The sequence below is a fragment of the Callionymus lyra genome, chromosome 8 (genome assembly GCF_982586985.1).
Source record: "Callionymus lyra chromosome 8, fCalLyr1.hap1.1, whole genome shotgun sequence".
Classification (NCBI taxonomy): Eukaryota; Metazoa; Chordata; class Actinopteri; order Syngnathiformes; family Callionymidae; genus Callionymus; species Callionymus lyra.
Genome location: NC_141825.1, coordinates 217,855 through 242,814, shown reverse-complemented (window position 1 = coordinate 242,814; position 24,960 = coordinate 217,855). Strand labels below are relative to the sequence as shown.

The 24,960-nt window shown below is 36.8% G+C and overlaps 3 protein-coding genes across 5 annotated transcripts; all 3 read right to left on the bottom strand.

The window, feature by feature from the left end:
* Positions 1 to 173: 173 nt before the first annotated feature.
* Positions 174 to 6,355, bottom strand: LOC148072581 (mixed lineage kinase domain-like protein). 2 transcript variants are annotated; one of them, XM_087798028.1, is made up of 12 exons: positions 6,283 to 6,320; positions 4,869 to 4,905; positions 4,246 to 4,705; positions 4,024 to 4,080; positions 3,782 to 3,953; positions 3,509 to 3,609; positions 3,283 to 3,421; positions 2,709 to 2,793; positions 2,497 to 2,633; positions 1,500 to 1,549; positions 739 to 879; positions 174 to 659 (listed from the first exon to the last, which is right to left on the bottom strand). In XM_087798028.1, the coding sequence occupies exons 3-12, from the start codon at positions 4,697 to 4,699 to the stop codon at positions 595 to 597; spliced, it is 1,401 nt and encodes a 466-aa protein (XP_087654154.1). In that variant the 5' UTR covers positions 4,700 to 4,705; positions 4,869 to 4,905; positions 6,283 to 6,320; the 3' UTR covers positions 174 to 594. The 2 variants fall into 2 exon arrangements, with proteins under 2 accessions (XP_087654154.1, XP_087654153.1); XM_087798027.1 differs by lacking the exon at positions 4,869 to 4,905 and having other exon boundaries at positions 6,283 to 6,355.
* A 10,520-nt stretch (positions 6,356 to 16,875) lies between these two features.
* LOC148072580 (uncharacterized) lies at positions 16,876 to 19,571 on the bottom strand. Its single transcript, XM_087797516.1, has 2 exons — positions 19,475 to 19,571; positions 16,876 to 18,375 (listed from the first exon to the last, which is right to left on the bottom strand). The coding sequence occupies exon 2, from the start codon at positions 18,367 to 18,369 to the stop codon at positions 17,530 to 17,532; it is 840 nt and encodes a 279-aa protein (XP_087653642.1). The 5' UTR covers positions 18,370 to 18,375; positions 19,475 to 19,571; the 3' UTR covers positions 16,876 to 17,529.
* A 2,759-nt stretch (positions 19,572 to 22,330) lies between these two features.
* Positions 22,331 to 24,867, bottom strand: tmed6 (transmembrane p24 trafficking protein 6). 2 transcript variants are annotated; one of them, XM_087798208.1, is made up of 4 exons: positions 24,554 to 24,867; positions 23,864 to 23,990; positions 23,609 to 23,781; positions 22,331 to 22,664 (listed from the first exon to the last, which is right to left on the bottom strand). In XM_087798208.1, the coding sequence occupies exons 1-4, from the start codon at positions 24,761 to 24,763 to the stop codon at positions 22,422 to 22,424; spliced, it is 753 nt and encodes a 250-aa protein (XP_087654334.1). In that variant the 5' UTR covers positions 24,764 to 24,867; the 3' UTR covers positions 22,331 to 22,421. The 2 variants fall into 2 exon arrangements, with proteins under 2 accessions (XP_087654334.1, XP_087654335.1); XM_087798209.1 differs by having other exon boundaries at positions 23,894 to 23,990.
* Between the last annotated feature and the right edge of the window lie 93 nt (positions 24,868 to 24,960).

Here is a 24,960-nt window from a genome sequence, read left to right as displayed (position 1 = left end):
TCCCGCCCCATTCTTGTTCGTGTTATTATTATATCCTCGCTTTCGTTTATTTCTTGTATCCGGTTTTGTGCGCATGTCTGCCCCCAGTGGCACGGAAGACGAATGGTATATATATATACATCATTTTAATTATAAACTCAAATATGAAAACATTAGATAGAGTTGGAAGTCAGTAAGTTTTACAGTACAATGTTTATTCATCGAATATACAAGATGACAGTAATGTAGTATAAAGAAACATATAAAGATAATGACACATTTCTTGTTTACCACACAGGTGGCACCAAAGACAATTCACTTTCTATCCAGCATGATTTTTTTGTCAAACTTGTTTTATACATTTATATTTCAACTTAAAAAACAATATAAGCAAGTAAATTATAAAAGTCGATATAAATGTATTAGTACAGAGTGCTATATGTGTAACTATGACTGGCGACCTTTTCAGGGTGTCTCTCGTCTTTAACAGGAGGATAGTTGGTTGTTGATAGGCTTAAATAAAAATTAATGAAATTCGATCTTAAGCAAATTCATCAGCACTAATAAAAAATTCCCTCAAAATTCACGTTAATCTTCTGATGAAGATGGAACAGGTTAGCTTGGCAAAAACTTTTCGTTCTCCAGCATGATCACAACGTTGCGCAGTCTGTCCAGGACCTCTGAAAAAGATAACATTATAGTCTAGATCAGGAAAGGGGAACTTTCTCCAGCTACATAACAAAAAATGGTTGAGATTACCCAATACAGTTGGTCTCTGTGAGCTTTCATATGCCCGACAGTCACAGATGATTTCCTTTAGAACTTCCGGGTAGTCACCAGCTATCTCCTCCTGTTCCTGCTTTTTAAGGATCTTATCCTCGATTTCTTTCTTGGACAAACCTGGATCACAGATTCGATTTAAAGTGCATTATTAATAAAAAATAATTAAAGTGGAGCTCGCAAAACAGCTTTTGTCAAATATTCTATTATTAATCTAGAAAAAGGGTTTAATACAGAAGTGGACCATTACATTTCTGAAGGGGACACATTGCATTACTAGCCATTATTAAAATTAAATTATATAAATAAATACAACAGACAACAAATGAAAAGATGCTTTAATATAATGGTAAACTGGAAGAGAGAGAAAAAAAATATATATTTCATAAATATCCTAAATATGAATTATTTTTAGAAGATACTTTTTTAATTTAAAATACTTATATTTTATTCGAAATCTCAATACATTCAATACATTACAAATGCTACAATATATTTTTATTTATTTAAAAAAAAGGCAGAAAATATTTTAAATTTAAGGAATGACAAATTGTTTAAATGCTTATAATTTAGCAAATACCAGTTACTTTTGGACGAACCCCACAAAAATAAATGTTATTATTGAGTAAAATATGTAATATGGTATACAGAAAAGGTAATAGACAGTTTAAAAGATAGATAACACGTACAGCTGCGATGTATACAGACTATAACAAGACTCGGTCGGGTTTAATACATACCATTCCAGGGAATACTGCGAGTCACGATCTCCCAAAGGACAACACCAAGACTGGAAAACGTTTACAATTGTTTTAACTTAGGGCAGACACAGAGCACTCAAAATAATTGGAAGGTATCAGTGTGTTTGTCTCTCTGTGCCAGGGCCGGGTCTAGACAGGCATGTATGAGGGGGCAGCCACAAATCTTGAGGGGGCATTGTGCGGTTACTTACTTACTTACATGTAAGTTTGAGGGGGCACAACATTTATTTGAGGGGGCCAAGCCCCCTCTTGCCCCTGCCTAGACCCGGCCCTGCTCTGTGCCCTAAAACATGCTGGAGACCTGTTGATGGTGTGTGTCCCCCCCCACCCCCTTGTCGTAAGTAGCTTGGATAGGCTTCAGCCCTCGGCGACATAGTAGGAAATAAAAAATGAAAAAAGGTTAGGAAAAAGTAACGATGATATGGGCATTAATCTTGTCAAGTCAGCATTTGTGAGGCATTGTTGGGGGGAAAAAAAACAACAATGTATTTTTGTCATCACCTCAAGTCAGTTAATAGTTAATTTTTAACAACTCACATGTTTTTGGGTTTTCTTTCGAAATAAGTTTATTTTCTTAAAGAGAAATTCACAAGCAGTGAAGCTGATTTAGGGCAGGACTGGGAGTTGAGCTGCTTGCACTTTTACAGTAAAGTACCAGTTGAACAACAAAATGGATCAAATAGGGCCAGTTAAGTAGGAATGTATAGTTGGATACGTTGATAAACTTGCGCGATGGCAGCACCACTACAACCTTGAATTGTAAAATGCACCCTTAAGGTTGAATGGTATCCTTGCGGGTGTCAAATGGGCACTATGTAGGTATTGATGGATGAAGGTTGATTGTTTGGTGGAGAAACAGTTAACTGGTTAAATGCATAGGACATGTTGGGCTGATCTAGGCCAGGAGATGGTACAGATTTAAAAGATAAAATAATGAAATCTCCAATAACCTTCACTTACTTAATTACTTACTTACCTGAAAATCTCACTGGCTTTGTTGTAGGATGTTCCTTTTTTGAAGAGCTCAGGAGCACAATAACAAATGGAGCTCTCCTTGGGCTTCGGATTTCTCAGGAAGGATGTCTCAGTTTTCGACAGCTCAAAATTACTCAACTTTAGTGGAACAAGGATCATAATTATACTAGTTGGTTGTTGAGGTGGAATAACAGCATGCATCAGAATAATTACCTTAACCGTGAAGCCTTCAGCCACCATGAATGAGCGGCTCGAGAGGCAACCGTGAACCTTTGTCTTTTCTTCCGTCTGGTGCAACCTAAGTTTTCGAATAAAGTACAGTATATTTTGGATTAATCTATTGAAACAACAGACACTTAGAGCTGCATGCAAATTCTAAAATTGCCTCTTACTTTTTTCTAAAATGTATTCGAAAGTGACTATTAAGAGCACCTTCAAGGTGTCCAAAAAAGATTGATATATGTTTTTAACCTTCTTCCTAAATTGGTGAAATGCTGATAAACACTGACACCAATTTAATTTCAAAATGTAGCCATTAAATTGAAGCCGTACTACTTGTCTCATACTGCACTGCAACGATACATTTAAGTTACTGACCACTTTACTTTAGTTGAAAGGATTTGACACATTAGAATTTGTATAAAGCTGCAAAATATATTTTTAACTGTTTCATAAATGTAGCATTAAGTAGACTGATGGTTATCATCACCACACAAGGCAAGGTCTTCATTGAGGAACAAAGATCAATCAATCCCAACATGAGAGTAGTTTCAAAGGTTAAATGTACCTGTAGATTCCATGTGCAGCACCCAGACACATGAGGGCTTTGTCCATTACAGTCAGTTCAATTTTTTCATTGTTCAAAACCACTCTTAGAGGACCCATTAGGCAGTACTCCATGACAATGCTGTATACTGGGCTGCCGCCTGAAATGGATTTTCGCAGTAATAGTAAAAAAAAATATCTGACATTTAGTTGATTGTCAATAATATTTATGTTTCTTAGCAACTCACAGCTGTTATTTTCAATGCAGATTCCAAATAATCTCAGGATGTGGGGTGACTCGAACCTCCTCATGGTTTTAACCTCCTCCTCGAAAGTCTTTTTAACTTCCCTAATGAGGAACAAATCATTGAGATCTTTGATTAAGAAAATATATTTAATGCATTTCTGGCTCTTCAGCGATTTCCCTGAACAGCTAGGATAAGCTCTAGCCTCTGTGAACCTCATAATGAAATAAACAAATGTACGTTTTAAAGAATGGAAGTATAGAATACAGGACTTACGTAGGGCTGGTCATTGATTTTGGGTATCTCTTGATGGCCACTGGGAACCTGCTGAACTCTCCTTTGTAAAACTCGCAAGTTTCTGTCTTCTCAAATGGGTTTTCAGGGTTCTCATAGGTTATCTCCTTTGGATCAATAAGTCGGCATTCAAAGGTGATTTTTGAATTCTCCACTGAAAAAAACATTTAAAAAGATAAAAAATGGTTTTAAGCAGCTACTGTGTTCAATGAACTTATACTCACTTGTCTTCAAGGCATTTAAAAATTTAGTGTTTTGTTCTTCCAAATAATTCTTGAAATCTGTAAATAGATTAAAATAAAAACTCAGTCATCTGAATAAAGAGTATATGAATACATGTTTGCACCTCCTGTCTTAGTCTGGGTAAGAACAGATTTGAGCTAAAGGACCCAATCGTTTAAATGATCTAGAGTTATGTTTTTCTACTAGAAAATAAAGAGTCTCACCTCTCTTTAGTGCTTCAATGTCACTTTCACGATCTGCCTTGTCCACTATTTGTCTGTTTTCAAACTGTGCAAACAGTTTCTTCATCGGATCGTTCTTCTTCTCCACCTGCAGGCTCAATGAGAGAATCTGGAAGCAATCTGTGAGTTGGTCATTCAAGATTGAAAACTCCTCCAGATGGTTTTTGGAGTTTATAAAACGATTCAGATAATTTGAATCTGAATAAGTGGCGATGAAGCTGTGTGTGGAGGTCAAGGTCTGTTCCAACTTATTAAGAGCTGTTTCAATAACAGAAGTGGCGCTTCCACTTGGCTCCGTGTTGATGGATTCAACCAGTTCCTTCAGGGCATTCACTCGGTTACTAATACGTTTGCATTGTTTCTTGTTGGTCTTCACTGTTTTGACGATCTCGTAGATCTTGAATGAAAGTTTAACTATGCCTCCTATATTGTCCATGGCGATCTGTGGATGTAAATAAAAATGTTTACTGACATTGCATATGCATTAGATATGTGATGGACTGGTGAACTGTCAAAGGTGGACCTCAAGTGGTTCAGACTAAAGTTAACAAACAATGGGAGACTAAAAGAATGACAGCTGATAAAATGCTGATTCAGATATGTACCTTGTAACTACATAACCTCTGGAAGAAGCAGCACAGCCTGGACAAAAAAGACTGTGATTATCATCTTTGATTAACATTTGCTTCTAGGAGCAACGGTATGCGTAAGGGGAGTCAAAAAGACCCAGATATAGATGTTTAACTTCATGATGCTACACCTTCATCCACAAGGCCTAAGAAAGCTCAAAGAACCCGCAGTTCTCTCTCAATTCAAGTCTGATTATGTTGCAGAGTGTGGTCTTTTTTGTACAGGACAAAAGGAGTGCTACCCTGGACCCAGGTGTTGGTCTGTTTGCTGAGGAACGCCCCCAACCTTGACCACAGGAAGTCTATATACTGTACCTCTAAATGTTTGTTTTTTCTCCTCGCTGGTGTATGAGAATGTGCCTGGACTCAAGCTCCTGTTTGGTCTCTGCTGTCCTCTCTTTCCTGATCACTAGCTGGTTAGCGGATGGTCTGTAGCAACACTGAGGGTGTTGACTTCAGCCATGGCAGCGAGGCTACCAGGTTGGGTCGTTTATTGGGGGTGTCTGGTAGATCAAGAGCCCTTCAGCCCTCAGTGGGACATTGAACAATTCAATTCAATTTTATTTAAAGTGTCTTATCATAACAAAGTTATCTCAAGACACTATACAGTTGAAATAAGACTATATACTACTATATACTATGAACAGGTGCTGGACTCTCTTACGGGCCAATTAGGAATGGCACACCTTCTTGACGTGGCAATGGGGTCAATAGCCAAAACTGTCTTGGGTGCTGTCCCTGCCCATAGCCTCAGTAGACTTGCGTCCTGGGCTTGCTGTGATGCTGCTGTAAGGAGCAGTGTTCAGCTGGGGGTACATCCCATCTGTCTTCACCTTGTTGTTAACCAATAGTGAAGCTCGGTCAAAAGGCGTAGCACCATGAAAAAAAAACCTTGAGTTCTCAATAGGAGGAAGAACGTCTGGGCTGTGTCGAGTTCATTGAGCTTTCCAAGCTGTTGACACTAAATGTTTTGAAACAATCTTTCTCTTCATTTGCGTTTTAGGGAGTCTACTGACTCCTTCAAGAAACATCTTAAGACCTTTTTATTTGTACAGGCTTTTTCCTCATTTTCTGCGACTTCTGTGTTTGTCTTATTTTGTCTTGGCCGTTTAGACTTTTTTTTTAATCTGTATGTACTTTTAACTGTGTATTGCTTTTAATAGTTCGAGTGCTCTGTGACCCTGGTCTAGAAAGGCACTTTACAAATAACTATTTCTTACTTCTCAGAGACGGGATTAGAGGCGAATTAAAAGCCAATAGAAGCAATTTATATTTTATTTACACCACACACAGTAAATATAAACTCTCAGAAAAGTTTCTTCTGCTGCAGGATAACAGTATTATAATCCAAAAGATCACACAATTGAAGAAAACAAGGTAAAACACTTACCGTGTTTTCGTTTGAAGGGGAACTTTTAGAAGTGTCTACGTGTAAAACTGAAACTAGTTGACGCCCTTTACATTTCCTCTTCCTGGTGACTATTGCGCAACACATATTCTAAGACTTAAATAAAATACAGGTTTACAGAAATAAGTCAAGACAATAAACACTAACGATACATAACGATGTGCCATATAAAAAACGAAATATTTAAGATTAAGATTAATAATGTATAATGTAAATAATAAAAACGGCGAGATATCACACTTTCACGCTAGATGGCAGTAGGTAACCCAGTAAAGTCTGTTACGACTGAAGAACATTCATTCCTATTTTACCGAAAATATCTCCCTTTTCAAATGTTTATTAACGTAGGTAAAAACACATAATGAATACAATGGCTATTACAGTAAAGACATGTTTATGGTTATTTTAGCTAACAATACAGCTGATAGCACCGGCAACATTCGCATCTGCAGAATGTGACGCCAGGTACCTGAATACCTCCTCAACTCAGGCCACATTCAATGGAAGAAAATACTGTAGAATACACAAAAATCTGTCTTTGTGTACCGGGGAAATAAATATTAAAAGAAAATGTAAAAACACCATAGAAATTAGAACACAATTTGGGTATTTTCATCGTGTGCTCCCTAAGGGGTTTATACACATTTTTCATTAACAACATTTTAATTTCATTTTAGTATTATTTGTTATAACTTCATGGGAAGAAAAGGAAATAAATGATTCTTTGGCAGAAATATATTCTAATATTTATCTAGGATTCAGATGAAAATATGGAATGAGGTTTTGTATTTGTACTAATAGAACATGGGGTCAAGACATCTGGCCAAAGTTTAAACCAAACATTCAAAGGAGAAGGTGTGTGTGTGTGTGTGTGTGTGTGTGTGTCTGTTTGTGTGTGTGTGTGTCTGTGTGAGTGTGCCACACATTCATATGCTCTCTTATTTTGTCAAATGACTGTGCAGAGAAAAGACCAAATCTAAACAACTGTAAGTGAGCGTCATTGTATTCCAATTGCAGTATTATTACTGTTTTACTACTACTACAGACTATTCTATTTTATCGATATCAGGTATTTCACTTACTCGGAATATGCTACACAGAGTTACATATTAAGAAAGCGTTCCTTGTTCAGGTCTTACAAAGAAGAAACAGACAAAGACGAGTGATTTCCATCTTGCCAAATTTTATGCCTGAACTTATTCTCTTCTCTCCTACTTGTCTCTTCAGAGATTTTTGTTTTTTGGCTATTCTAGATATTAATTATAGGAAGTTGGATCTTATCGTAACATTTACCAGGTTCTTAGTGTAACATATTTTGATTTGTTGTCCGTTTTTCTTTCAAAGAAAAGCAAACTTCAGATCTGTGTCAAAATAGTTACACCGGACCCGGACTGAAGTAACAAGCGCCACCTCTGACCTTAAGAGATGCTAACTCGTTCAAGCTTGTGTTCTGAGTAAGATAATTAACATCTTGAAACTGGGATCGAGATACAACAGCAACCTACCAGCTGTGTGCCTCAGAAAAGGATTGAGGCGGACAGATGGAAACTCTGTGTTGTTCTTTCCACCTTGTATACTTGTATATAGTAAATTGTGTGTCTTTAAACCAGATCTGATTTCATTTCTTTGTTAAAATAAATAAAGGTGTTAAGAAAGAAGAAAGTAGTTGAGTTAAGAGTCGAACTCAGCCTGATTGGCCAAGAGAGGACGAGTGGGTTTGAACTTGACAACATCCAACACTGTTTCAGAACAGAATTCCGTCTCCATCTGCTTCAGTTGTCAGGAAATTATTAACCTGATTTCATATTGGTGAGTCAGAAACTGTCATGGTGTAGGTTGAGCAAGCTGCACTTTGAAAGACAATCAAAAATCCCCTTTGATAAAGTAATCACAACAATACATCAAACTGTTGATAACTTTTCCATCTGCAGGAGAAACAAGTGACTTTGATCAGATAGACCGTCTGACATCATATATGATGAGAAGGTAAGGGGCGTCTGTGTCACGAGACAGACCAGGCCAAGAAGAATGTGACTGTAGTGAAAATCTTGTAATAAATATATACTTTTAAAGAAAGAAAAACTCTGGTGATGTCCTTTAATGTTTGCAAAACATAGATCAAATAAAACTAGAACACCAAACGAGTTGCACAGTCAAACCCACAAGTTCAGACACACATTGTCAAAAGACAGTTAAAGAGTTTTTGTTGTTTCTTGAGTGAAAAGAAGGTAACAGAACGAAACTTACACAGCCACACGTACGATGGTGTCTCAAATTCAAAATCCATCATCTAGTTTAATGATGGAGAACTTGAACCATCATTATGAAATAATTATTCAACTTACTGTCAGCAGTTCTATTTTTGATCATATCAATATTTATTACTGTTTGATCTGCACTTAACGTGTGAATGGCTGTCAAAAGCACTACCGAATTTCCCCTCGCGGGACTAATAAGGGATTCTAAAAAAAAACTAAAAAAAACTCTATTCTGTTCAGATCATGACCTCATATAAATATATTGTCTTTGTGTGTGTGTGTTTGTGTGCATGGGTGTGTGTGTGTGCATGTGGGAGGTGTGTCATTATAAAAGCCACTGACATTATCTTCACTCACACTGCTGTGCAGAGAGAAAAGTGAATCTAATGTAAGTGTGTGACGACACCTCCTTCAACCTGAGAGTCCAGCCCTGCTCGTCATCTCCCTCTGTAAGGACATCACAGCAGGAGTACAGATGATTATGGTCTGTAGTCAAGCTGCTAGAACCAAGTTTTTCTGTGACCTGTTGGTCCGTCTGCCTGCTTAGCCTGACTTACTCTGCCTTCCTCCACCTCAGGGAGATCTGCCTGTCACCACAGCCTGCACTGCTTCACAACTGCCGTCACCTGGACCTCACCCTCAACCCTGAGGAACACCAGCACTCATATTGAAGCACCTTTGCTCACTCAAGAGTGTCTGTGGTCTGCAACAGAGTATTCTTGAATCGTCACGGAGTGAGCATCATTGTTTTTACAACTGCAATATTTACAACAGTTGTACTACTATAATTTAATTTATAATTTACAGACTTTTTAATTGCACATATTCCTTTCTTTACAGCATCTCTAGGAATATATGGAACTGATTGTGGCTGAAATGGTAATAACATTTTTTTTAATAAAATAAATGATTGTCACATTTTATAATATCTCATATTCAATCATTGATTTTCATTTAGAAAACTAAATGACTTGTTCAAAGAAATAAGAAGTCGTTTGAGTCTACTACATTTATTTGTGCAGGTTTTTATAAATTTTCTTGGGGCTTTGTGACTGGTCTGTGAAAGGCGCTTCACAAATAATAATAACTTACCTACTTTAGGAAGGAGGTCAACCAGATCGGGGGAAGGGAAAGGGGGCATAAAGGGGAAGAAGACCCTCATGAAAATGTTAAAGAAAATTAGATTTCAGCCAATTTTGTTCTTTGAAAAAGGGTGTAAAATGGGGCAAGTGGATCTGATTTCAATGGAATTAATTTCTTATTTAAAAGTTTAGATTATATTTAACAACGTTAGATAATCAATATTTCAGGAATTGTAGCGCTTTTCGGCACTAATAAGGCATATAATACACCTGAATTTACTCTTTTCTCTCCTTCCCCTTCCTCAAGAGGTTTTTTTTTAGTTGTTTTTGTGTTTTTTTTAGATTTTCATAACATGGTTCTTTGTGTAACATCTGTTTATTTGTTGGCTGTTTTTCTGTCACAGAGTACAACATTAACTGTAATTAGTCAGCTGTACAGTCATAACTCTGTTTTATCTTAATCGCTAAAATCAGCATTTTCTTTGTCCTATAGGCTGGATTATCCGTGATTGGAGCCATAGTTTTAAAATCTACAAGATTGAAGCACTTCAACAAACGACGTGACCATTTCAAGGAGAAGTTGAATGAACATGAATATCAATTGAAAAAACTCACGATGGTTCACAGAAAGTCCGGAGAGTTAAAGGAAGCTTTAGCACAAGGTATCTCCATTCTGGCATCTGGGAGAATTTATCTCAGAAAAACAAAAAAACTCAAGAAGCTCTGGCAAATTGTCCGACCTGAGAAGTATGAACAAGAACTTCAGGATCTGAGCCAAAAACTTGAGTATGCTATGTATCATCTCTCTATTGCTTAGAGTCACTTCCATCATAAGTTGATGTAAAATCAATGTATCATGATAAAAAAAACAATCTGTAAGCATGTAAACAGTACAACCAAGACAGTACTACATTTTTCCTTTGAATAAAACAATATTATACAAATGTATTGTTGTCTTTTTGCTGTCTTTCCGTTGTCTTCATGATCAGGTACTGCCTTAAATTAAATTAGTGACTAATTAAATTTAATTAGAGTAGTGAATATTTTGCCATAATTTAACAGTATATTTTTCTACAAAGACAAATCGTGGTCATGTTCAACTTCTTTGCTTTAAATATTTGTAATAAATATATAAAATAAAAATACAATAAAAACACCAAACAAGTAAAACATTCACACCAACAAGTAAGTCAGTAATTATTAATTGTAAAGCACCTTTTAAAGACCAGGGTCAAAAAGTGTTTAAACAACAAAACAATACACAGTTGAAAAACATACTTTAAAAGGACAAGACAACGTAGAGACAAACACAGCAGCCCCAAGAAAAATTAAGAAAAGTCTTCACAAGTAAAAAGTTCTTAAGTTATAAAATGGCACATTTTCAAAATACATTTAAAGAGTTTGATATGTTAGAGGTACGTATATAAATCATTTTTAAGATTATTTTTGTGTCTGTCAACAGAAAATTTCAGACCAAAACTGACACAAAATCCATCATGACCTGAAAATCTTGTGTTTAAAGATGGAGAACTCTTGAACCGTCTTATCAATGATCTAATTTACCTTCAGCAGTCCTATCTAACAATATTTATTGTTTTGTTGCAGTTTTATCTGCAATTCAAATCTGTCCTGCTCATAATGTGACCTTATATAAATATGTGCCAGGAAAAGCTTCAAACGGTTTATGGGAAAATGTTGGCTTCATCTGCTGTCCCTGGGACACAACCTTGGATTAGCAGTAGAAGGTGGATTAGAATTTTAGTGTTTAGCTTTAGTTCTATGAGATATGTAACTGCTGCCACAGGTTTCACCACATAGTTTTGCATACATTTATTAGTAAGATGTTTTATATTTATTTTAGTTAATAATGCAATGTTTGCGACAATATTTATTTTTTAAATGTGTGTTCAAAAAATAAACATTTATTTTCATTTAGAATAATAAATAAATAAAGCTTTTGTTTCATAATATTTTCTTGATTGGAGTAAATATTGAACACAGAAATACAAACTGAAAATATTTAAAACTGGCACGAAAACTTTGTTGTTTTACACTTATAATAGAGCTTTGTGACAGTGAATCCTGCTGGTGATTCTTGGTACGAAATAACAGCGTATTCTAAACAGGATAGTGAGGCGACGCCAAAAGTCAGGTAGAAAAATCTGTTCCAATATTTCAAATAGTTTTTCTGTTATTTCCTTTTCTAAAGTTGTCCACAGTTGAAACCAAATCTGAAAAACATTTTAAAAGTTTTGATATTCATGCGTCCCCAACAGACATGAAAATATGTTTTGTGTGTGTGTGTGTGTGTGTGTGTGTGTGTGTGTGTGTGTGTGTGTGTGTGTTTCTGTTTGAGCTTGAGTGCATGTGGGAGGTGTGTCATTATAAAAGCCACTGGCATTATCTTCACTCACACTGAATCTAATGTAAGTGTGTGACGACACCTCCTTCAACCTGAGAGTCCAGCCCTGCTCGTCATCTCCCTCTGTAAGGACATCACAGCAGGAGTACAGATGATTATGGTCTGTAGTCAAGCTGCTAGAACCAAGTTTTTCGGTGACCTGTTGGTCCGTCTGCCTGCTTAGCCTGACTTACTCTGCCTTCCTCCACCTCAGGGAGATCTGCCTGTCACCACAGCCTGCACTGCTGCACAACTGCCGTCACCTGGACCTCACCCTCAACCCTGAGGAACACCAGCACTCATATTGAAGCACCTTTGCTCACTCAAGAGTGTCTGTGGTCTGCAACAGAGTATTCTTGAATCGTCACGGAGTGAGCATCATTGTTTTTCCAACTGCAATATTTACAACAGTTGTACTACTATTATTTTTTCGAATGTATATCTGGTATTTTACCAACTCTGTATGTGGTTCTCACAGTTAAGTTTAAAGAAGAAAGAAGGGATTCAATCGATACCAGAGTAGAATCACTTGTTATTCGCCCAGGTTTTACAAAAAAGAAACAAGGTTGTAAAATTTATAAATAGTGATATTTGGTTTAAATAACTTTATTTACACTAAACGACTTGTTAGTTACACATATTTCTTTTTTTTACAGCATTTTCAGGAAGATATGGAGCTGGTTGGTGGAATGGTAATAACATTTTTTTTAAATGAAATATTATTAAAATTATTGTCAAAATCTAGTTGGTGAAGACACTGTTGTCACATTTTACAATATCTCATATTTAATCATTTATTTTTATTCTGAAAACTAAATTGAAGCAAGAAGTGTAAATATATATGTATATATAAAACTGTAATTTAATTGCATATTATATAACTTATTTAATTATCTTTTTGAGCCGATGAAAAAATACTTTTAAAATGATTACTTTTTAAATATTAATTGAAATCTCGCAGTATACTCACAAGAGTGAAAAACATTCTTGAACAAAATGGCCTTTAGTTGAAGTTGAAAGAGTTATAAATAATTAAAATAAATACAAAATAAAATCGATAGTTAATCGATAGCCTCACCGGGTTTGACTAATGAGGTCGTTAGTGTAAGATCTGTTTATTTGACTTTTTTTTCACAGAAACTTCAGATCTGCGTCACACAATAGTTACGCAGTCATTCGTTTTGTCCATAATGACAATATGCCTGACATGAATGACATAACACGGGGGTTCGGTCATGAAAAGTAAACGAGTCAGGTGCCATCTAAAGCAAGCAGCACCTGACTTAATCAAATGATAACAGTCTTCTGATTGGTTCAATTATTTGTGCTTGACTGGTTCCAAACCTGCACCATCTCTGCCCTTTTCTGGACATGTTTGACACCCGTGTCATAACAGACGAGTGGGAGTCATGGGACTTTCTGATGTGAAATGTCATATCACATTAAACATTGATTATTTAAGACAATGTTCACTTTAACTTAATTCCATTATTTCTTTGAAATCCGCTTATTATTCAGTTGGTCAGCTATAACTTAAGTGTCTCATCATTTTATGTTTCCTTAAGGCATTTGGATTGTCAGTGGGCAAAAGGTTTTGGAAGACGGCTACAAGATGGGATCACTTCATCAAGCAACGTGACCAATTGAAGATTAAGTTGGTGGAACTTGAGTTTCAAATAAAAATTTACCAAGAAGTTGCTCATAGGGCCAAAGATTTATCAGTGGCTTTAAAGAACGCTCACGCCATTCTGCAGTCCGGGAATGTTTTTCTCAAAAACACAAAAAAACTCAAGAAGCTGTGGCAAATTGCCCTCCCTGAGAAGTATGAACAAATACTTCAGGCTTTGGAGCAAAAACTTCGTTATGCTAATTATCATCTCTCTATTGCTACAAATTGCTACCATCAGAAGATGCTGTAAAATCATGGTATCAAGCTAAAACACTAAACAGGAAGCATGTACACATAAAAGCCAAGACTGTACTCTATTTTTGCTTTGAATAAAATAATGTTTTGGAGTTTCTCTTAGCTTGATCTTGAAACTCTACTGTACTTGAAATATAATAATTAAAGAATGTTATACAAATTCTTTGTTATACTGTCTTTTCTTTCATCTTCATTTTTCTCTGCATTGAAGATTTGTTAAACAACATCTCTCTCTATTATTACCCACGTTTCACCTGTATATGGTCATGGATTTTAGTGAGCAGAAAGATACTCTTATTAGGGCATGTAGGCTCATGTGGAAAGGTCCCTAGACAATGAACATTAGGATTTGTGGAAAAATGACTATGTAGGACGTTCATCATGATCCACCTACAGATCAATAATATCCGTTTGTGCCATTATGTCCGTACAGACTGGCATTCTTCTTGTGTGATTTGGATGATAACCAATAATTGGGTACTAGGCATGGATCACTCTGTGTTATTCAACTGACGAAAGTGAAAGACAGCAGCTAAATTAACTCTGTCGCCTCAACCAAGACAATTCCTCTATTCAAGACAAGAACTATTGGATATCACTGCTGCTGTCAAGACCCCTCACCATGGCCACCTGTGGGAAGAGGGATCTGAGGGACACTGCTGAGGAATGTGACAGGAGATTTAAACCTTGTGTGAGCAATGTAAGAGGTACTTTTGAGGAGTGATTTAAAAGCGAAGTGAGTGTGAGTTCCTGGGTTGAATCACTTCTCACCAAACAGTCTGAGCTGCTGCAGCTCCTTGACAGGATGTATACTGCCTCCCTAGGCTCCGGATGGGCTGATCAGCGATGAATGGAATATTTTCTCGATGGTAAATGTAAACCTTTCATTCCGCACCACCTTTCAGGCTCCTTGATTTATTTGCATTGATTTTCATCCTGGCCCAGTTGAAACCTCAAGGCCTCATGCAACTCAGCAAGCATGTGATGTCGTCCATGTAACTTAATGGAAATACAAGAAGTTGGATGGAAAAATATGTCATTCTATATAATAGAATGTTTTAACCTAACAGTAACGTTAATGCCAACGAGACAAGGCTTTCCATTTCACTGACGCAAGTATAACATATCAAATTCTTTTTTTAAGGCCTTTATCTGTTGTGGTCACAGCAGTCTGCTGTGTTCTCCTCCTCCTGGTCTGCCACTCCCCCTGTCGTCTCACCTCACACCTGGTCCTCATCATCAATCATGCTCACCTGGTCTTGATCCCCAATCAACCCCCTTCTTAAACCCTTGGATTCCCCGCGGTCGGCGCCAGATCGTACTACGCACAACCGTGGTAACTATACATGCCTGGCTCAGTTTATTTGCTACCTTGCTCTCTTACTCTAGTCTCTTGTTGTTTTTTGGACCACATCTAACTTTTGTTCCTCTACCTGCAGTAACCCGGATCACTCACTCCAGCTCGCCGACCTCGCTCTCCCTCCGGCTTCCTCATCCACTACCTGCTCCCCTCCTATTCAATAAACCCCTTTTTGTATTCCCTGGAACATCGCCTCTGTCTGCTCTTGGGTTCAGCATCGTTAAACATAACATTATCATGAACTATAAATTGTAAAAATGTAGAAGTTATGGAAAAGCTTTGAATACTTTTATCTGAACAAGTGTTTTAACAGTAAAAACATTAACACAGATAAAAACCCAGACAACTTGGGTGTAGGGATGCAACAGTTACTGTTAAAAATGGTAACAGTGATAAAATTCCTTAATATTATTATTACAGTGGGCTTTTTTAAATAACTGTCAAACCATTTTTGATTACCCTACTTTGGCAATAACTCACAATAACTTCTAATGGCCTGAGGAGATAGTGTTTATTATGGTTTCCAACATCGAATACTGCATCAAATCAATAAATTGTGATTTTTGTGTTTAATTCTGCAAAAAGATAGCGCCAAGACCAGATTAGGTAATATTAATAATAATAATAATAAATTAAAATCTGTTCGAGGGCTGTAAACATCCTTCAGACTGGACTTAGGACATGTTCGCTCTGAGATAAAGTTAAAAGCTAAAATCTTCTTGTTCACATGTTGAACAAACAACCTAGACAAGCTGGTAAAACAGATGTGGAGATGCGTGGTTTTCTGGTAACCTGGTTATGGGCTGAAAAGAGATTGGCCAGAACAATATAGGGAGCAAAAGACACAAACATATTCTTCCAGCATTGTGATCCATGTGTAGGGAATCTTTAGACATCTTTCCTTGCAGTCAATCGGTCTCTTTCATGAAGTGTCAGTAAATCCCTGGCACATTTGCACATACAGGTAATTTATGCTGCTTTATGATTTGCACATAATGAATACTAATACCAGCCCACGAATACACAATGACCAGCATTCAACAAGTTCAGAGTTAAAATATGATGGATGCCGTTAATCATCCTCACATAACTGTCTTATCAGACGATAACCATACAGATGGTCCAATCAGATCGAAACAGACTAACCACTGTAGCTAAAGTTGTTTTTTTTGGAGTCATATTTTTTTTATTCCTAACACTATATCCTTAAATTATGTACAGAAACGCTGTTTCTTCCAGCCTGTATTTGCTTGGATCCCCATAGATAGGGTCACATGTTAATCAGAACAATATAATAATCTCAAGATAGATAAAATAATCTATTTTACTGTTGTTTGACATTCGACATGTTTTCTTGAGATCAATTTAGACATGTTTTAGACACATTGCAACCATTACTTCCTGATACGATTGTGGTTCACTTGACAGTAAACGATACATAAAGAAAGATATGGTAAGAAATGGTAATGATTAATCGTTATGATGCTATGAGAAGTGTACTTTAATACATGCATTACTGTATGTTCTTTTGAAATCATCAGTATGTCACACCTAATGAAAATATATTTTATTTAGATAATTTATAGTCATTTTAAACATAAAACAAGAGGGAAAAACACAAAACATTAAACCTCTTACAAAGTTGTATCAGAGGATAACCATACATAAGACAGTCCAATCAGATCCTTTTTTTTAAAGGCATCTGCATATTGATCAAATAAAAAGTGCAAGATTAATTAAATTATTCACTTTTCACGTTTTACACACAAATTTGTTCTGCTCACACATGAATGAGGTGCACTGAGTCAGAAGGAGAAACATGGATTTTCAACAGATGTTTTCTATACCATCTACATCCTGGTTGAATGACTCATTCCAAATCCAATCCAAATATAGGTCTTCATCACTGGACAATCTGATGGTTAGGCCAGTTGCATTTCAAACCAATTCGAAAACCAAAACAAACATTGACAATACTCTGCTGATAGTTGACGAAATATTCAATTTGTTCTGAAAATCAGGAAGAAACTACATAGCATTCATTTGTATATTCTCTCGTGACATTTTACAGAAAGTTTAATTGAAAATAGCAATAAGGACAACACACATTACACAATGAGCACACAGTCTCATAGACAGAGGCAATGCTATAAATATTTTAATGCAATTTGGATCTATTAAAGTGGTGCATGTTTTAAGTTGTTTCAATAAAATAACCTGCCGAACTGATTTGTAACCAAAGTTGTGTTTTGGTTTGAGAACGGCAGGGCGGTCCCTGACTGAGCAAAAGACGTAATGCTGGGGTACTGCACGGACCTGTAGGTTTGGCCAACATAATTGTAAGCAGGGAAGCTATTGATAAAAGTCGGTGATTGGGGGAACAGCATGGAGGCGTTGTTGAAGGGAAATGAAACAGTTCCAGGTGAGGTTATTGCAGTCATCTGTCTCACCACGGGTACACTTGGTATAAAGCTGGTTGCCGGGGCATAATGGGCCACATGTGTGTTCAAGGGTGTGGCAACAGCAGTAGCAGGTGTGGCGAAAACAGTGGTAGGTATGGTGGCAGCAGTGGCAGGTATGTTGGCAGCAGTGGCAGGTGTATTGTTGAAGTTGGAGGGGATCCTGGGCCTGGAGGTCGACTGAAACTGATCTGAAACTGTATCTGAAATTCTGTTCAAAATGTCAACCTGTTCAATCTGCATTGCCCCACACAGAACTTGAAAGCTGTAAGAAAGCTTCTCATTGATGGTGTGGAACTTGTCTTGATGGCCCGAGGATTTGAAGAAGTTCTTAACTGCTTTGGTTTTGTAAAATTTCTGCATCAAGTACTTTGCAGACAGCAGTGTGTCATTAAGATCTGTCAGAGCATTTTTGATCAGAGATGAGATTTGATCTTGGCCTTTACACCTGATGGCAAGAACCAGCCTCTCGAAAGACTTGACCCTGTCGGCCAAAGTGCAGCAACGCTCCTTGTTACTTTTAACTCTCTGTGCCATCTGGTAGACGGTTGAGATCAGGTCCAAGGTGAGAGTAAGTTCATCCATGATTATCTAGAAAGAAAATTTAAATCCAGAGATATAATTAAACAATGTTAATTTTATTGGTTCATTATTTTCAAACATAGTTTATATCTTGTAAAGGAAAAATGTTTATCCCAGTTTTTCATCTGACCTCTAAAAAAATGGATTTAAAGACAGCCAAGACCGAATTATTCTATCCAGTAATACGTTTACCATATCCTTATTCTTCTAAAATTATTTCTATAGCATTAGTGACAGTGTGTGAGTCTATTGTTTTAGAAACCACACTTGCTTGGCACGCAATTAAAAAAAAAATCATGTGGCATTAATGTATTGTGTTTCTGCTTTGCCCTCTGCCCAGATGAAAAGATAATAATAATAATTATTGATGATAACAATAATAATCATAATCATGATAATAACAATAAACTTGTTTTTGTATAGTTAAGAAATTAGGTTTTCACTTTTAGTTTTAGTTTTTACTTTCACTATTAGAACTTCTTCTGCAATATCAATAATAACAAAGAGCACAACAAGAACAGGTTTACATTCCTAGTATTGTGTTTTTCATACATTCCAATATGGGTGGAGTTAAGTTGTAAACTTTTCCAGTAAGTACCTACTTCCTTGTATTTAAAGATGTAATTTTTAGTAAGTACAAGTTTTAAAAAATCTCAACAAAATACATCAGTCTAAGTGAATAATAATACTTTCTTGATATTTTCTTGATTCCTAACACTATATTCTTAAATGATGTACAGAAACGCTGTTTCTACCAAAGCCTGTATTTGCTTGGATCCGCATGTAGTCACATGTTTATCAGAATAATATACTTAATCTCAAGATAGATAAAAATAATCTATTTTACTGTTGTTTGACATTGGACATGTTTGCTTTAAATCAATGTTTTAGACACATCACTTCCTGATATGATTATGGTTCACTTGACAGTAAATGATACATAAAGATAGAAGACATGATAATGGCAATGATTAATCGTTGCGATGCTACATGAGAAGTCTACTTATTTAAATTATTTTCAACTCTTACAAATTTGCTCACAAAACTTTTTTTATGTTTTAACTCACCTAAATGTAAAAAAAAAATGAACAATGCAATTTCAATTTACCTTGATTTGGCCTGACCAGAAGCTGCTGCTGCGATGCAAGTGTTCTCACTGGTGAAAATATTGAATGGAGATGGATGCAACTGCCATAACCTGTTTTGTTTAGTTCTCTATGCTGGTATGTTCTGTTTGGTATTTCCCGTCATGGGAAGCCACAGCAAATCATAATGGGAACGGGCGCCAATTTTGAAATTTGGTCTAGACTATAGATGTTTGAATTTCAACCACAAGAGTATTTTTTTTATATATATTGCCAGATTCACATGGTATTTCCTTCTGTATACTTCTCTATCAACATCCTGGATTTAGCTGATCTTCCTCAGCATGGAAGCTACCACCTGCTTCTCACTGATGGTAGCCTCTCCTCCTGACTTTTGTGTCATTTACCATCAAATCTTCTTTCCTTTCATGGATACCCTTTTACATAAATGGACTAAGGCAGGGGTGGCCAACCCGGTCTGTTCACTTTTCCAGTAGCAAGTACCTACTTGGTTGTATTTATAAAGGTTTCATACTTTTTTTAGTAATTAGAAAAAAATCTCTGTGTTCAACTTTAGAAAAGAAAAGTGACCAAAGTTCTGAAATTAAGAGGGAAAATACTGTTAAGTTAATTTAAAGGTAATCTTCAGGAATTGCTTCAGCCCATTTGTCTTTTCATAGATTCATTACTAACACTTCTGGATCGACTTCATGAGACCTTGTATGGAAGTGACTCGTCTGCTTAGATGTCGGCAGTTCTTCTTGTTCTCCTTGGCTACAGAGGCAAATCCGATGATTGACTTACAGAGGGTAAATACCACTTGGAATAAGTCACTCATGATCTATATTTATATAGATTATTATTCTATATTTGCTCGTAAGTGCTAAGAAAGGACCTGAAGATACTCTGGTTTGATCATTTCCTTCACAAGGTGAAGACAGTTAAGTGAGAGAGGGAGCAGGGTCTGAGTGCAGACGCAGTGTGAACTCAGAAGATTGTATAGAAATGGTTGAACTTAACTTTGTTTAGGATCTGGATACCTTGATTCAGGATGGTTTTATGGATTCCTCACTCACTTACGTGTGGCACCTGCTTGTGCTTCCATCTCTGTTAAGATCTGGCAAAAGAAAAAACACAAAACGCAAACGCTTTGTGATACACATCATACAATCAAATAACAAAAATAGTGTTCAAGCATGTTAGGAGTTGGTTGTTAAATCTTTATTTAACAACTCTGGAATAAGAGCTAACTAACAAACCAGTGGTCAAGACGCAACAGCTTCACTGAATGAAAACACTTCATTAAAACACATATTTTGCAATGAAATTATTAGATATGTTGCAATTCAATCAGATTGGATTTTACCAATTGTTGATCAGGTCACTGTGTAATTACCTGACACATTAGCTCCATCTATTTCTGCTAGGGATAGAGATAAGTTATACTCTTCTAGAGATGTTTCTGCTGGATGTTGTGTGTTAGAAAAGTCTCATCAATGCTTGAGGTAATGTTCATATGTCAAGGAAGTTAAGTTTGAATCAATGTTTAATGCATTAAAATGGGCATCTGAATAGGATAGTACATTTTATATCGTCATGAAAACTGGGAATATTTAATCTTGGATTTAAAAACATTTATTCAGATTGCTTAATAATAACACAGAATATGAAGAATTGTTCAATAACTTTAATTTTTTATCCAATACAATTCTTAATTCCATTGTGTTTTTGAAACTTTAATGTGAGATGAGTTCCAGCTAGAAACCCTTCATTCATGTCGATGCTGGTTTTGTTGCGATGTCTTAAATCATCCATATATTAAGAGCATAATTTTAAGTTTGTACTTAATGAGTGGGCTCATCATAACCTACTTAACATTGTGTGTCCTTGTGAGCGCTCACACTACTCACAATAGAAAGTATATCGTTTTTTCATGCAGGAGTTATGTAGACAAATGACTGACTAGAAAACATTCCAAAATGTTTTATTTAATACATATTTATTTACATTTTTATTCCAATATTATTTATTTACATGGTTAAATGCTCCTTACGACCAAAGACCCAGAACACGTCATAACTCTCACATGTTCTGAGATTCTTATAACTTAGTTTTATCAATCTTGGGTTAGTAATCCAAAATGCTGGAGATCAAACATGTACCAAAGCCTGACTTGAAGCAAGACGTCTTCCTGCAGCGCCATCTCCTCATAACACGCGACCAAAGTGCCTCCAGCTGGACTCTCTCCATTGTCGTCTTTGACCAGGGCCCTGGACTGAGAGGGTCGGCATGCCACTGCCATACTGGAACCCCAAGTAATTTATCCACCAAAAAGGACCAGACAAGAAAATGTTTTAAAGATGTTCTGAACATTTTAAGAGGCAAGGACAAATATGTTGTAATTCATAAAAATCAAAATACATCAATACATATTTAATATTAATGACCTATTATTTAATGAATAATCCCATGTTAAATCAAGCGAATCATAATTTTGACTTTTAATTTCCCTAATGAATACAAATATTTCTTTGTCACTTTACTGTAACTGTAGGAGGAAGTAAAACTGGGTATTTAACCGTAACTCATCCGGCTGAAGGTGAAAGTTTTTCTTTTCTTTATTGTACTGTACTTTATTAAACATCTGTTGCCACTTTCTTTAAGCATAAACAACTACTTGTATGGTCAGTTTTTACTTAAGCCATCTCTACTGATGTAACCCTAACAGCTGCAGTAGCTTTTCTTATCCAGATGTTTATCTTTTTTGGATTCGTCATCAGGAGTTTCAAAAGGAGATTAACATTTAAACTCTGGAACTATTCATGTTAGGCTAAGTTAAAGGAATGTTCAATGTTGAGATACATAAAACAAAAATGAAAGAGAGTAATGTGGCCTTTAATGTACAACTAATACATGATTATTACTCAGTACAAATTTCCATTTTCAGCACTAAACACGGCTCAATGCATTTCAGCTGAGACAGCAACCCGGCTTCTCGTCCACTGCGGTTGTTTGGGTTAGGAAGAGCCTCTTGAGGAAGAAGAGCTGCAGGTAACCGCTGGTGACGATGAGGAGGCTAAGAGCTGTGGACCCCCAGGTGATGTACTGCGAGTTGGACTGCAGGATGTAGTAGTCAGCACTCTTCCTCATGCGACCAAAGTTGTAGAAGCGAAACATGTGGAAGACGTAGTTCTCGACTTTATGAGTCGAGCCCTTGAAAAAGAAAAAAAAAAAGAGAGATGGTTAAACGCCACTAAAAATGAACCTTGAATTGATGATTGAAATGATTTTTGGATCCGTCTTTGCGGTCCTCTTTTTTCCCCTAAGTTTAGAAGTGTGTCAAAATGTATTAAAAATAGTAAAAACGCTGAATTCAAAGGTTCTGAATTTCACAAGTAAGCTCTCAAAGCTGCTGCTGTATGTTATGATTGCTGGACAAGTTCCTTACAACCAATCTCTCCCTCTTTCTTTCCTACTTTATTCTAACTCACCCTCTTCCACCTTATCTCCTCCGAAACCCCGGTGCTCCGCCTTCTTTCACAGCACCTCCAGAGCTGCTGCTGGATCCGCTTCACAACTCTGAGGTCTGTGGATCAGAATCTACTGATGGTTCCTCGCACACGGTTCAGGACCAGAGGAGAGAAATCTTTTCAGGCTGTTGCTCCTAAGCTTTGGAACGATCTTCCTCTTTCTTTGCGCTTGATGGATCTACTGACTCCTTCAAGAAACATCTTAAGACATTTTTATTTGTTCAGGCTTTTCCTTGATTTTCTGGAACTCCTGTTGTGTTATCAGTTTTATCTTGCCCTTTAAAGTATATACTTTATTGAATATTGGTTTGATTGTTTAAGCGCTTTGTGATCCTGGTCTGGAAAAGCGCTATACAAATAAAAATTACTTACTTACAACTTTTCTCGAAATCCTCTTTGGACACTGTTCTCTCCCTTTCTCTCTTCCCCCTCTCCTCCCTCCTAGCTGGTCACAGCAGAAGGCTGTTCACACCAAGTTTGGTTCTGCTTGAGGTTTCTGCCCATCAAAAGGGAGTTTTATTCTCACCACTGTCGATCACTGGGATCTTTTCTCTTATATAGTTTAATTTAAACGGTTATGTGTCTTGAGATAACTTTGTTATGATTTGACACTAGTGTCCGTCTTACCTCTATGATGCTCAGTGTGTTGTTCAGGTCTCTGTTCGCCTCCTCTTTCTTCTTTTTCTCCTCTTGGCTGGCTCTGGGATCTTCGTAGTCATCGTAGTAGACACCAAAACTAAGGAACACCTGCATGGTGCCAAAGTGGTTGTGGAAGTTGTTGAAACACATTTGGTAGAAGCCTAAAGAGAGAGACGGAGGCACATAATTAGTAGTAATTTCGCACTTTCTATCGATCTTAAATATCCTTGGTCTTACACAGACCTGTCTCTTTGGTCTCAAAGCTGGTCTGACCTGTGGCATCGTCGACCGTCGTCAGCAGCAGACCACCAGGGGCGTTGATGGTGACGGACAGATGCCTGTCCTGCCCGACACCCGTCACCCACTGCACCTGCAGACAGGAAAGCAAATGATCTCTTAGATGATCAAACAAGGACATAATTGTACAGAAAATTGAAAAGCAAAATAATATTTATTTACCTGAAGTTTATCATATGTTTAAATTAATCAAATAAATATTGTAAGGTTTTAGATGATAACATACTGTTGGGATGAAATATGAATAAATCATATTTAAAGTTACATTGTTTAAAATTGACTTGAAGGTAATTATTAACATTTCTTATGATGTCCTTGTAGATGTGTGTTCTCCTACATTACACATGTGCCTTATTCCATGTAAAAGAAATCAATCTAAATGAAAAATTTTGCAACTAGCAATCTAGCGACAGTGAAGGCTAATGAAATGTATATTTCACATGTACAATACCACGAAGAAAAAAAAACACATTTTTGCTTTAAATATAATGTACAGTATTATTTTGAAAAATAAATATGGATAACAGTTTTCTTTCTGAACGAGAGACAGAAAACAAGTTTGCTCTATGTCTCAGTGGAAGGTTTGAGCAAAGACAACAAAATGATGTCAAGTAAGAGCAGGAGAAGTTCAGTCACCATAAAGTTCAGGTAGAATTTCTCTCCTTGGTGAGCAAAGTGCCAGAAACACTCCATCCCAGAGGCAGACAAAACCACAGAGAAGTCGTACTGGTCAGCGCCCCAGAACAACTCCTGATCCGTGATGTTGGGGTGCGGTGCTGTGAGGGGCCCACCAAGAACTGGACCCCAAAATGTAAGAAGAAAAGCCAAGCATTTGGTGGTCAGCATGTCTGCAGTCGGTCTGCGGTCATGTGTGACTTTGTGTCCAGATTATTAATCATTGACACCCTGAGAAAAGAAAACTAGTCCACAGGTGGAACCTCATGGACACCAGAACCTCAAGCTTGAATAATCTACTTGTTTGACTGAGGGTGACTCATTTGAACGTGATCTGCAGACGACAATAAAGGCAGATACAACTTTTA